Genomic DNA, 13,117 nt, shown 5'->3' with positions numbered 1-13,117 from the left:
AGTACACATTTTGAAGTAAGGATTGCGGAAATCCATCCTTGGAAAGTAACTGAAACAATCATTTACGGAGTAGGCGTTTATATATAAGATCAAGGTCATGAGTGTTCATACCCCAAATCTTTAAGGTACAAAAGAGTCGTCCACAAATGTAAATTTAAAAATACCTTTGAAAGTTGACCATTCAAATTTATTTTGCGTGAATGGCTAACATCATAATGCCTAACATCAATATACACAATCTTTTTTTTATCATCTAGCTTCAGAGAGCTGCACAGCTGAAGGTATTGCACCACTTGATTTGTGACCAGTCACATGGAACATGGATCCAGTTTGTGAGGATGTCGGTGGACGAGGCACATCACATACACCTTCAAGCATCTGGACAACTTTTGACATGGAAGGTCTCTGGTGGAAATCTTCCTGGATGCACCATAGAGCAACCTTGATCGCTCTATCCATTCGATCATCATCTCTATCATACTTGAGCTTGGCATCGAAGATAGTGCAAATATCACCTTCCTCCATCTTCTTGAAGGCGAAGGGTGGGAAATGGGCTTTCTCTGAGACCTCCACACGATTGAAGCTCCTCCGCCCGCTAATTATCTCAAGCAGGACCATCCCATAACTATACACATCGCTCTTATCCGAGACCGCACAGTTGGTGATCCACTCGGGTGCAAGGTAGCCCCGTGTGCCCCTCAGTGTTGTGAAGGCCTCGCTTTGCTCTCTGCTCATCAGTTTGGCAAGGCCGAAGTCCGATACCTTTGCAGTGAAGTTATCATCGAGTAGAACATTCTCAGGCTTGATGTCGCAGTGTATGATCTTTGACTCACAATCCTGATGAAGATATGCCAAACCTTTTGCTGTTCCAAGCGTGATGTAGAACCTCGTATCCCAGTCCAGAACTGGAGCATCATCTTCTTCACTAGCAAAAATCCACCTATGCAGAGATCCGTTTGCCATGTACTCATAAGCAACGAGCCTGTGCACCCCCTCGGTACAAAAACCTCGGAGTTTAACTAGATGTATGTGGTGGATGCTACCAATTATTGTCACCTCAGACCGGAACTCTTTCTCCCCTTGGCCAACACCTTCCAGCTGCTTCACAGCGATGTGGCTCCCATCTGGGAGCGTTCCGAGGTACACTGATCCAAATCCTCCCTCGCCAAGCTTGTCGGAGAAGTTGTTCGTTGCAGCTTGGAGCTCCTTGTAAGTGAATCGTGTCGGCGCTCCAGCCATCGTGTGGAGATACCCATAACCTTCCTCTTGATCTTGTGTTGATGTCCATCGATATATGTAGAGACCAACATAAATAAGCACCCCTATGAATGCCAAAGGTCCGACTACAGTGGCAACAATAATAACGGTGTGCCTCCCACCTTGCCCTGAGACATGGTTAGGTATCTTGACAAAAGTTGTAAGAACAGTTCTGTCCCCAGCTTTCTTCTGCAAGCTACCAATCTGATCAAAGAGGAAGCAGTCACCTGAAGTTTGGTTGAAGAACATCGCAACGCACGAACAATTGGCCATGCAGGTGTCCTTGCATCCTGTGATGTTGGTCTTGGCCACGTCAGGCGAGGCGAAGCTTGTGCCGATGTACCCAACTCCACTGTCGAGTTGAGCTAGCTGAAACTCAGTTGGATTTTTATGTGGCTTTCAACATTTATTCAACATGGTTATTATTTAAGTCAACATGGAATTACTCGTATTATTAATGTTTGTGATGGGGAATAATTGATGCGGAATTTCACTTGAGGAAATAATACTCGAGGTGCCGAGGACGACCGTGATGGAATACAATAGAGGAATTAATAAGTGATCGATTCTACTGGAATTTATATGTACGTACGTATTTTTCCGGGGACATCACAGGGTGGAAGAGCTGGGTTTGTTTTGCAGGATCGGCTCTGCAGGCTGTTGACTCACATGATTAAGATTGGAAGCTGATCTCACACATACAATCTAATCATGGCACATGACTCACACATGTGTGTTAGGGACTAGTAAATTTAGACTCGGAAAACTGACATGTTTTATCGTGGTTGGTAACATTGCACAGGAGTCATACAGACCTTTCCGGAAACAGGTGGAATAATAAATCACCTGGAGGTGGAGTCTATAAATAGGTCCCTACCCTCTAGCCTCAACATGCATTGTGAGCGGCACCATGAAAAAGGCAGAGGAATTAAAGGATAGACCGCATAGCCCACAATTCCTACAGGTTGCAGTTTGGAAAGGAGCTCAGGGCCGAAGAGCAATGGCACCCTGTCCCGTTGATGCAGATGGAGTACGGTCCGCAGCTCGCGGGCACGTCGCACGAGTCTGGCGGAATCCCCAATGGGAGAGTGCTCCGGCCACTCCCAGTCGGCAGGGCGCTGAACGAGATGGATCCATCGTTACCGAGGACGGCAGTAGTCAGCGTCTCGTTGGCGCCGGCATCAGCATCACTCTCACCATATGAAATGTTAAGATGAGATACATGCGACCCCAATTGATCATAGAAGTTCCAGGAAGCTGAGCCGAGGTTCGCACAGTATATGGCACCTTCCTTGACGGCGACCAGCCTGGGATCCATGCTCGCAGACCAGTAGGGCTGGGTTTTCTCCCAATGTTTTAAATAGCCGGCTATAGCTCCGCTATAGCCCGCTATATAGCCTTTTCATTAGGGTACCACTAAATGGTCTCATGTACAAATATCCCGCTATAGCCCGCTATAGCTGATTTTAAGGTCCGCCGCTATTTGGCAATAGCCCGCTATTTAAAACATTGGTTTCTCCAGCCCCGTGTAGTACAGCATCATGTCCCCCGATTTGATCTCAAGCCTGTACGACATGCTCTTGAGGGGCGGCATGCCGTCGATGAAGCTCTGGCCTGAAACGAGTGTGTTGGTTGGGTACTTGAAGCTGGACCACAGAGAAGGCGAGTTGCTATCTCCGTTGAGCACTTGGAGGTTGCCGGAGTCCAGCAGCCGCATGGAGGCGCCCTCGCCAGAGGTGTTGGCGATCCAGATGGTGGGTCCTGCGGCAGACTCCAGGTAGGCGTTGCCATCCTTGTCGAACACGAAGCTACTCCCCGAAGGAGAGACGGGTGAGTCGGCGTTGGCGACCCAGACGACACAAGTGGTGCCTAGGTGGACGACGGCGAGAAGGAAGGTCGTGTTGTCGGCCGTGCTCTCTGGCGCGCCAACAAAACCGAACCCGAAAACAGAGCCGTTGGACAGGAGGAAGATCCTGTTCTTGTCGAGGTAGTCATCCGGAGAGGCCCTGAACCCTGGCAGCAGGAATTGTCTTTGAGTAGTACCTTTGCAGGCCATCCAGAGGTTGGTTACCGCAAGCATCCACATTACAACCAAGCCCGTGGAACACCGGGGATCCATGCCTCTGCAGTAGTAGATAATGATGATGATGATGATGATAATGATGATGGTTAGTGAGAGGAAAAGAACGATAATATAATAGACTTTTTACTTGACGCCGAACGTATGGCGGCTCATGGGTACCCGAGAAGCTGTAATCTATACCAACCGTTATATGCTCGGGATGGATGCAGTAAATTCCGACAATTATTTGAGTTGAACATGGCAAGCTCGGACGATGGCTACCTCTACTTGGAGAAAGGTGTGGCTGCTCTCGGGTGTAGGTGCACTCGGGTGAATGGTAAATTTGAAAAAGATACAAATTTTTTAAAAAAATCTGAAAAATCGACACTCTGCCTCTGGCCGCGAGCATGCAGGAGGCCATAGCGAACAAATAACGGATTTGTTGATCCCGGTGACAGATGAAGGTAGGAATATCAGTGAGGGCAGCACACTGACGGGACCTCCAGAGCATTTTCCCTTTTTACGGTACATATTACTACTGCTAAAGTGTGTAGTATGAAATCTTATCCAGCCGTTGATTTATGTGGTTGTTAAGCATTTTCTAGTTGGTTAAGAAGAGGTATTTTTTTCCCAAAATTTTAGCCCGAACGATGGGTAGCTGGATACAAGTTGGCTATGCAACGTATTACCGGCGAGCCGGTGGAGTCGAGGACTCGAGGTTGACATCAGCGAGGTGCCGTGCAGCCATTCAGCGGAACGACTAAGAGCATCTCTATAGCCTAAATATGAGCCCTCGTAGTCCGCGGAGACGTCAGGCGTACCGGACCAAGGAACCATGGGTAACGAGGAACCGGGCGATGCTGGTGACAAGAACGCCGACACCGTGGGCACGGGCAAAACCATTAGGGTCTGAGGCTGCTCTAGCATCCGGCACCTCCACCATAATGCGCCGATGGTGGGCGGCGATTGGGGAATGGGACCGTGGACGAGGCTGCTTGAAAGAAATTTGATTCGATGTTACCCTTTGCGTGTGGGTTTCGACCATCAAACACAAAAATACTGCACCGATTATAGAGTAGCAGAGTAGTATAGACATACCTGATCCATTGAATAATAACAAAAATAAATGCTTTATATTAAGTTAATGTAGTACGCACTAGTAGAAAAAGGGCCTATTGTCCCGGTTGATAAGGGCCTTTTGTCCCGGTTTTTGAACCGGGACTAAAGGGTCGTTACTAATGCCCTAACCCTTTAGTCCCGGTTCTTACATGAACCGGGACAGATGGGCCTCCACGTGGCCGGTGCGGCGAGCCCAGGCAGGAGGGCCTTTGGTTCCGGTTGGTGGCACTAACCGGGACCAATAGGCATCCACGCGTCAGCATTTCAGTGGCTGGGGTTTTTGTTTTTTTTAAAGGGGGGGGTTGGGGGGTTATTTTAGGTGTTTCATATATTGTGTTAGCTAGCTAATTAATAGAGAGAAGTGTCCTCTCTTATCTCCGTGCTTGGTCGACGCTACGTACTATATACGTATGGAGAGGACTATACACGCTAGCTAGTACGCAAATAAAGGAAACAGAAGATCGTCATGAACATATGCATACAGAGAGAAGTGATATCGACCACCTCTCCTTCTCCGAGAGATTGGTCGAACAACAAGTTCTCGTATATCTATCCGACACTACCGGCTACATATATACAACAATTATCTCTTACAATATAATCTCCTAGTTAAATTGTAAGAACACAGGGTCCACATAATATTCTCCGTTTTCAGCGATCACGTGGTCAAGGAAGAATGCCGCCAATTTCTCTTGAATTGCTCGCATACGATCTGGTGCTAGGAGTTCATCCCGCATCCGAAAGATCTAATTTGAAGAAGGGGGTCAATACATATATATATGAATAAATGAAACTCGACACACAAATGATGGTAATAAAATAAAATTGTGAATATTATTGCTTACGCACTTCATATTGTTCGTCAGAGTAGCCCCGCTCACAGGTCGTGTAGCGGATGGACTCGCAAATGTAGTATCCACAGTAATTATTCCCGGGTTCCTGCCACAACCACTTTACAAGAAATAGAGGTCAATCAAACTGATAAGCAAGCATGCTAAATGGTATTGATGAAACTAGCGCTTGAATCACTAGGAGATGCGCGGAACATGCTACTATAGTACTTACTTTCGGGTGTCTAAATTGCAGCTTCTTCGGCAGTCCCGGAGCTTTTTGGTGAATTTTCTCCAAACCTGCCAGACAAAGAAAACAATTACTTGATATCAGGAAATGAACAAAGTTGCTGATATGGTGAATAATGATCGATTTAACTTACTTCTCGAGCATTTGAGTCATGTCTGCATAGTCCTGGGGATCTTTTCGTCTCGAGTCTAAGACGGTTACTACTCCCTGCTCAAGCTTAATCTTTAGGAGAATATAGTGGAAGCTGCGCACGCATGCATAAGTCATCAATTACATTACTATAACCTGGACTAATAAGGGAAACCGAATATGCACAAGACAGTAACACTCACTTGAAGTTGTAAGAAAAGAGTATTATATCTTTGTTTTCATTTATTACCAACGATCGTAGCAAGTTGGCCTCGGTATTTTCGGCATGATATTTAACCTCAGTTGCATCTATGAGATTTGTGTTAATGAACCCAATATCACCGATTTGTCTTTTCTTCAATTCGGCGATCTTCAATCTGCATAATATAGTGAGGATAATTATAAATACATGCAATGAAAGAGCTGACCTATATAGAGAGACTTAATGACAGAAGTAGTACTACTTACAAACAGTAGCAAGTGATCGTTGATTTATCGAGGGCCTTTTGATTGAAAAATTGGAAGAACTCCTCAAATGGAACATTCAACAGTTCAATTCCAACGACGTCATGCTCCGGTTTAACTCTCAGCGTCAAAGTATTCCTCCCCCCAGACTCTTTGCGGATTTTCATGTATCAATCATGTAATCTTCGCATCATCGTTGTTAGAGATCTTTCATCTTTGACGAGAGGCTTCCCGTAATGGTATTTGTGTTCGTCCACCTCCAAGATTTCATAATGTACATCGTCGGGCAGGTAATCTCCAAGATTGCTATAACCGGGCACCATCCTCGGATCTGCAGCGACGATGTCACTAGACACCTTGAGCGGGGGACACGATTGGTTCGCTTGTTCGCCGAGCTGGGCAATTTTTTCCCAGCTCGTCGTTCTTTTAACCTTTGATCACTGACAGTACTTCCCGACCGCTCCGCTTCGGCAAATGTCTTTGCAATAATGCGCTCATAGTTGCCTCTCGGCGGAGACTTTGGTGGTTTTGTCAGGGCAGCCAGAGTGCGCTTCGCTTTCACCGGATCCACCTTCTCCTCCGGAGGTGGATGTTTCTTTGCTTTCACCCCTTCAAAGAAGTTCGTCACTTCGGCTCGCACGATCTTCATAGTTTCCTCCTCGGTCCTCTCGTATGGTAACTTCTCTAGAGTCTTCAGAGAAGGACCGAATCTGTATTGCCTCCCGCCTCTGGCTGTACTGCTAGCCATCGGTAGAGCAGACGGAGCGGCTGCGGCTGTCTTCTTTCCTTGCTTACGAGGCGGAGGAGAAGGACTACGACGCGCCGGAGCAGCCGGAGCGGCGGCGGGTCTCTTCCGCCCTTGCTGACGAGGCGGAGAAGGAGGAGGCTGGCTACTCTGGCGCGCCGGCGCAGGCGGAGAAGGAGGCGGAGTGCCGCCACGCGCCGGAGCAGGAGGCTGAGTGCCCTGATCACTCGCCGGAGGAGGAGGCGGAGTGCCGCCACGCGCCGGAGAAGGAGGCTGAGTGCCCTGATCACTCGCCGGAGGAGGAGGCGGAGGAGGAGGCGGAGTGCCCTTACTCGTCGGAGGCGTCCAGTTCGGAAGGTTAATGAGCTCCTTCCGCCATAGGCATGGAGTCTTCAGAGCAGAACCCAGCCGAGTCTCCCCTTCACCGGTAGGGTGGTCAAGCTGGAGGTCCTCAAATCCCTCCGTTATTTCATCCACCATCACCCTAGCATATCCTTCTGCAATCGGCCGGCAGTGGTAGGTTGCGCCGGGTTCAGGAGGTAAAACAGAGCCAACAGCCGCCTTGACTTTGAAGTTCTGCCGTTGCGCCATAAGGTGGCAATGTTGAGACTCCGTGATAGCATCCACGGGGTAGCTAGCAGGAGCCGTCAAGACATGCTCCGACTGAAGCAGCTCGGTGGAAACCACGCTGCTTCTCCGCTGAGATGGCGGGGTAGATTTGGGGGTAGTTTCGGCATGTCGATTGCCGTCTCGTTCTTCTAGCGCTTGAACCCTTTCGTGCAGCTTCTGAATTTGGGTCTGCTCCACTTTTTTCCTCCTCTCCTGGCTTTTGTAACCGCTTGCGTCCGGAAAACCAGCCTTCCACGGAACGGAGCCTGGCGTGCCTCGTGTCTATCCAGGATGCTCAGGATTCCCGAGGGCCATTGTGAGCTCGTCGTTCTCTTTGTCTGGAACGAACGTCCCTTGCTGCGCTGCATTGATATAGTGCTGAAGCCTCTTGACTGGTATTCTCAAAAGCTCGTCCGTCCAAACGCACTTCCCTGATACAGGGTCCAATTTTCCGCCAGCCCCGAAGAACCAAGTCCGGCAACGGTCTGGCCAGTTCATTGTCTGTGGTTCGATCCGTTTATCAAGCAGATCATTCTCAGCCTTGGCCCACTTAGGCCGGGCTTTGAGGTAGCCACCTGACCCCGTGCGATGGTGAAGCTTCTTCTTCGCAGCATTCTTCTTGTTTGTCGCTGACATCTTCTTACTCTTTTCCGATGTCTTGTGGGCCATAAATGCGGGCCAGTGATCTCTGATCTTCTCATACCGGCCGATGAATTCTGGTGTCTCTTCTTTGCCGACAAACGTTTTCAGCTCATTCTTCCACCTCCTGAATAGGTCTGCCATCTTCTTAAGAGCACGAGACTTGATTAATTGCTCTTTAACTGGCTTCTCCGGATCCTCCTCTGGCGGTAGGGTGAAATTTGCCTTCAGCTCAGTCCAAAGATCATCTTTCGGCATATCATTGACATAAGACACCTCAGGGTCTTCCTTCTTAGGCTTATACCATTGATGGATGCTGATCGGGATCTTGCCCCTAACAAGAACCCCGCACTAAGCAGCAAATGCTTCCTTTGTCCGGATGGGTTCAATCGGTTGGCCGTCGCGCGCGATTGCTGTGATCTCAAACCTTTCATCCGAGCGCAACTTTCTCTTCGGGCCTCGTCTCTTTACCCAAATTGTGCTCGATCCGGAGGGCTAGAAAAAAGAAGAAAGACGAGAGTTAATTAATATGTGTACATATCAAAACAATGAATGCATCAATTAGCTAGTCAGCACAGGCTTAACTAATATATTTACCTGGCCGGACTCTGTTCGGTCACCGGATCCGTCACCACGGGCTCCTTCTTGCACCAGCATTGGGTCACCGGAGCCATCATAATCATGTCTTTCCTCCTCCACTCTTCGATCACCGTAGCTGCTTCTTCACCCTGTTCTTCCAGACCATCATTGTCGTTAAGATACGACAAGACATCACCTCCGGCTAAGATTATGTCCCCCAACACCTCTTCTGCTTCCTCGTCTCGTCCGTGCTCCATTGTTTCTGCAAATATTACAACATGGCAATTATTACACAAACATGACAGCAGGTGGATATATTAGTGCAAACGTAGACCTAGCTTATTCCGGGTTTGGGGTGGCCTCGGCAACGCTTCAAGGGTAGGGGCATGGCGGGAGGGGGTAGGAGACCGACATCGTTTTTTTAGGGTTTGGGTGTCCTCGAGAGTTTTGGTCGAGCGAGAGGGTCGGGGGGTGCTCCCGTGGTATAAGTTATCACGGTCGAAGTTATCCGAGAGGGGGTTATATCGACAACGACGACATACATACATGGGAAAATAATGTTATCGGGGAGGGGGTAGGTCGAACCCCCCCCCTCGTGTTGAAGTTATCGGGACATGGGGTATATCGACAACGACATATCCGATAAAAAAAAGAAGACGAAGAAGAAATAAAAAGACGAGAAGAAGATATTAATAGAGGAGAAGATTGAAGAAAAAAAGAAGAAAAAAAAGAGGAGAAGAAGAAAGGAATAGAGGAGAAGAAGAGAAAATAGAATATTCTATTTTCTCTTCTTCTCCTCTATTCCTTTCTTCTTCTCCTCTTCTTTTTTTTCTTTTTTCTTCTTCTTATTTATTTCTCCTCTTCTTCCTCTCCTCTTCTTCTCCTTTCTTCCTCTTCTTATTTTCCTTTTTCCTCTCATTCTTTTTCTTCTTCTTCCTTTCCTAGCTAGATATATAAAACTTTTCTAAAAATGTAACTTTTGCATATATACATGGAAAAAATGTTATCGGGGAGGGGGTATATCGACCCCCCCCCTCGACCCTCTTTTCCTTCTTCTTCCTTCTTCCTTCTTCCTCTTTTCTTCTCCAACACAAAACACATCTCATCTCATCTCATTTCATCCAAAAATAATTCTTTGCATATGAACATACATACATTTTTTTTCTTAAATGTTACATATGAACATTTTCTTAAATGAGCATATACAGCATATACAGAGCATTATACAGTGAACATACATACATACATACATACATACATCGTAACAAAAAAAATGAAAAATAGGCCAGTCGTCGGTGACGGCGACGATGGTTGGCGGTGGCGCGCGCTTACGGATGGCGTGCGGGGACGGCAATGAGAAGGAAAGGGGAGGAGGCAGGGGCTCATAGCGCGGGGAGGGGTCGAGGTCGCCGGCCGGAATCGGTGCGGCGGCGGACGAACGGCCTTGGGGATGAACGGGTTGCGGGAGCCGGCGTGGTGCTTCCCCGTAGCGACGGCGACGACGGGCGCGGGCGACGACGACGGCGACGATGGCGTCGGTGGGGGCGGCGGGCGGCGTCGGGGCAGCCTGGCGGCGACGGGGCAGGGGCGACGACGGGGGCGCGCGGACGGCGTCGGGGCGGCGCGCGGACGGCGTCTGGGCGGCGCGCGGCGTCGGGACAGCGGATGACGTCGATCTGGGCAGCCTGGCGGCGTCGATGAGCTCGGCGTCGTCGGGGCAACTGGCGATGAGTTCGTCAAATTTTCCTAAGTGCTACTTATATACCCAGGCCTTTGGTCCCGGTTCATCGCACCAACCGGGACCAAAGGCCCCCTTTAGTCCCGGTTGGTGCCACCAACCGGGACGGAAAGCCTTGCACAGCGGCGCGGTGGTGGAAGTTTAGTCCCACCTCGCTAGCTGAGAGAGAGCCGCACCTGTTTATAAGGCGCAGTGCGCCTGAGCTGTCGAGCTCCTCTCTAAAGCAGGCTTACGGGCCTAACCTCTCTGTACATGCCTGTAGGCCTACTGGGCCTTCTGCGGGCCTGAATCCTAGCCCACGGATGGGTTTCTAGTCGTATTCAGGCCGTGGTGGCCCAGTTGGTGGCATAATTTTTATTTTCTGCCTGTTTTTTGTTTTTTTTGCTTTATTTATTTTGTTTTGTTTCTACTTTCAATAAAAAACTTATTTATTTTATTTTATTTTATTTGTAATTACTTATTTATTTTACTTTATGATAATTCTTTTTGCTATTAAAGTTTCTAACAAAAAAAGTTCTTTATGAAAATTCTTTTTGCTTTCAATGATTTTGAACAGAAAATACTTCGATAATTTTAGTTGCATTAATTTTATATAATTTTAGTTTCAATAATACTAGAGGTTGCTTATAATGTTTTGAACAGAAAATACTTTGATAATTTTAGTTTCATAAATTTTATTTATGTTATTAAAGTTTATTTTATTTTGTTTCTACTTATATATTTTATTAAAATTTATATTATTTTGTTTCTAATTACTTATTTATTTTATTTGTTATTTTTCATGCACCATTTTTCATGCATTTACTGATTATTTTGAGGTATAAGACCCTAAAATTGAAAAGCATTTCAAATGAACTCTGAAAAGGTTGAAAGTTGGCATGATATCATCATTTCATCCACATAGCATGTGCAAGAAAGTTGAGAGGGTTACGGCAAAAACTGGATGCACTTCGTGTACAAAACGGACAATGGTATCATACTCGTCTGTTACAAAGTTGGCATGGTATCATCATAATAGTTGCGGAGAAAGTCTTCACTTTTTCTTCGCTTGTTTCATTTGCTTATTGTGCCGTAACCATGGATAATCTTCATTGTTTATCAGGATGCTTGGGTCAGCCTTGACTTTGAAGGGAGGAATTTCATGAAACTTTTCATAATCTTAAGACATGTCTGTCTTGCCCTCCACTCCCACAATGTCCCTTTTTCCTGAAAGAACTATGTGGCGCTTTGGCTCATCGTATGATGTATTCGCTTCCTTATCTTTTCTTTTTCTCGGTCTGGTAGACATGTCCTTCACATAGATAACCTGTGCCACATCATTGGCTAGGACGAACGGTTCGTCAGTGTACCCAAGATTGTTCACATCCACTGTTGTCATTCCGTACTGTGGGTCTACCTGTACCCCGCCTCCTGACAGATTGACCCATTTGCACTTAAACAAAGGGACCTTAAAATCATGTCCGTAGTCAAGTTCCCATATGTCCATTATGTAACCATAATATGTGTCCTTTCCCCTCTCGGTTGCTAGCGGACACCGCTGTTTTGGTTGGTGCTCTTTTGATCTTGGGCGATCGTGTAAAATGTGTTCCCATTTATCTCGTATCCTTTGTAAGTCAATACATTCGAAGATGGTCCCCTGGACAACGAGTACAACTCATCACAAACAGTGGTGGCACCTCTGAGACGTGTTTCCAACCAACTGCTGAAAGTCCTGATGTGTTCACATGTAATCCAGTCGTCACACTGCTCCGGGTGTTTGGAGCGCAGACTGTTCTTGTGTTCATCGACAAACGGGGTCACCAAGGTAGAGTTCTGTAGAACTGTGTAGTGTGCTTGAGTCCAAGAATGCCCGTCCCTGCATATTATTGAGTCCGCTCCTAGCGTGCCTTTTCCAGTCAGTCTCCCCTCATACCGCAATTTAGGGAGACCTATCTTCTTAAGGCCAGGAATGAAGTCAACACAAAACCCAATGACATTCTCTGTTTGATGGCCCATGGAGATGCTTCCTTCTGGCCTAGCGCGGTTACGGACATATTTCTTTAGGAATCCCATGAACCTCTCAAAGGGGAACATATTGTGTAGAAATACGGGCCCCAGAATGACAATCTCGTCGACTAGATGAACTAGGACGTGCGTCATGATATTGAAGAAGGATGGTGGGAACACCAGCTCAAAACTGACAAGACATTGCGCCACATCACTCCTTAGCCTTGGTATGATTTCTGGATCGATCACCTTCTGAGAGATTGCATTGAGGAATGCACATAGCTTCACAATGGCTAATCGGACATTTTCCGATATAAGCCCCCGCAATGCAACTGGAAGCAGGTGCGTCATAATCACGTGGCAGTCATGAGACTTTAGGTTCTGGAACTTTTTCTCTGGCATATTTATTATTCCCTTTATATTCGACGAGAAGCCAGTCGGGACCTTCATACTGAGCAGGCATTCAAAGAAGGTCGGAAGAAATCGACGATGGCCCATGTACATATTCTTCCTGCATTTATCCAGGTATATACTTTCAGTGTCATCTAAACAGTGCGTGCATGTGTGGTATCCCTTGTTTGTCTGTCCTGAAAGGTTACTGAGAGCGGGCCAATCGTTGATGGTTACAAACAGCAACGCGTGCAGGTTAAATTCCTCCTGTTTGTGCTCATCCCACGTACGTACACCGTTTCCATTCCACAGCTGTAAA

The 13,117-nt window shown here is 47.2% G+C and overlaps 1 protein-coding gene across 1 annotated transcript; it reads right to left on the bottom strand.

Moving 5' to 3' along the window:
* Positions 1 to 249: 249 nt before the first annotated feature.
* Positions 250 to 2,575, bottom strand: LOC123075614 (G-type lectin S-receptor-like serine/threonine-protein kinase SD2-5). The gene is made up of 2 exons (XM_044498175.1): positions 2,312 to 2,575; positions 250 to 1,653 (listed from the first exon to the last, which is right to left on the bottom strand). Exons 1-2 carry the CDS (start codon positions 2,573 to 2,575, stop codon positions 250 to 252), a joined length of 1,668 nt encoding a protein of 555 aa, XP_044354110.1.
* Between the last annotated feature and the right edge of the window lie 10,542 nt (positions 2,576 to 13,117).

This window comes from Triticum aestivum, chromosome 3D (assembly GCF_018294505.1).
Source record: "Triticum aestivum cultivar Chinese Spring chromosome 3D, IWGSC CS RefSeq v2.1, whole genome shotgun sequence".
NCBI lineage: Eukaryota > Viridiplantae > Streptophyta > Magnoliopsida > Poales > Poaceae > Triticum > Triticum aestivum.
This window is presented reverse-complemented; position numbering and strand designations above follow the sequence as displayed.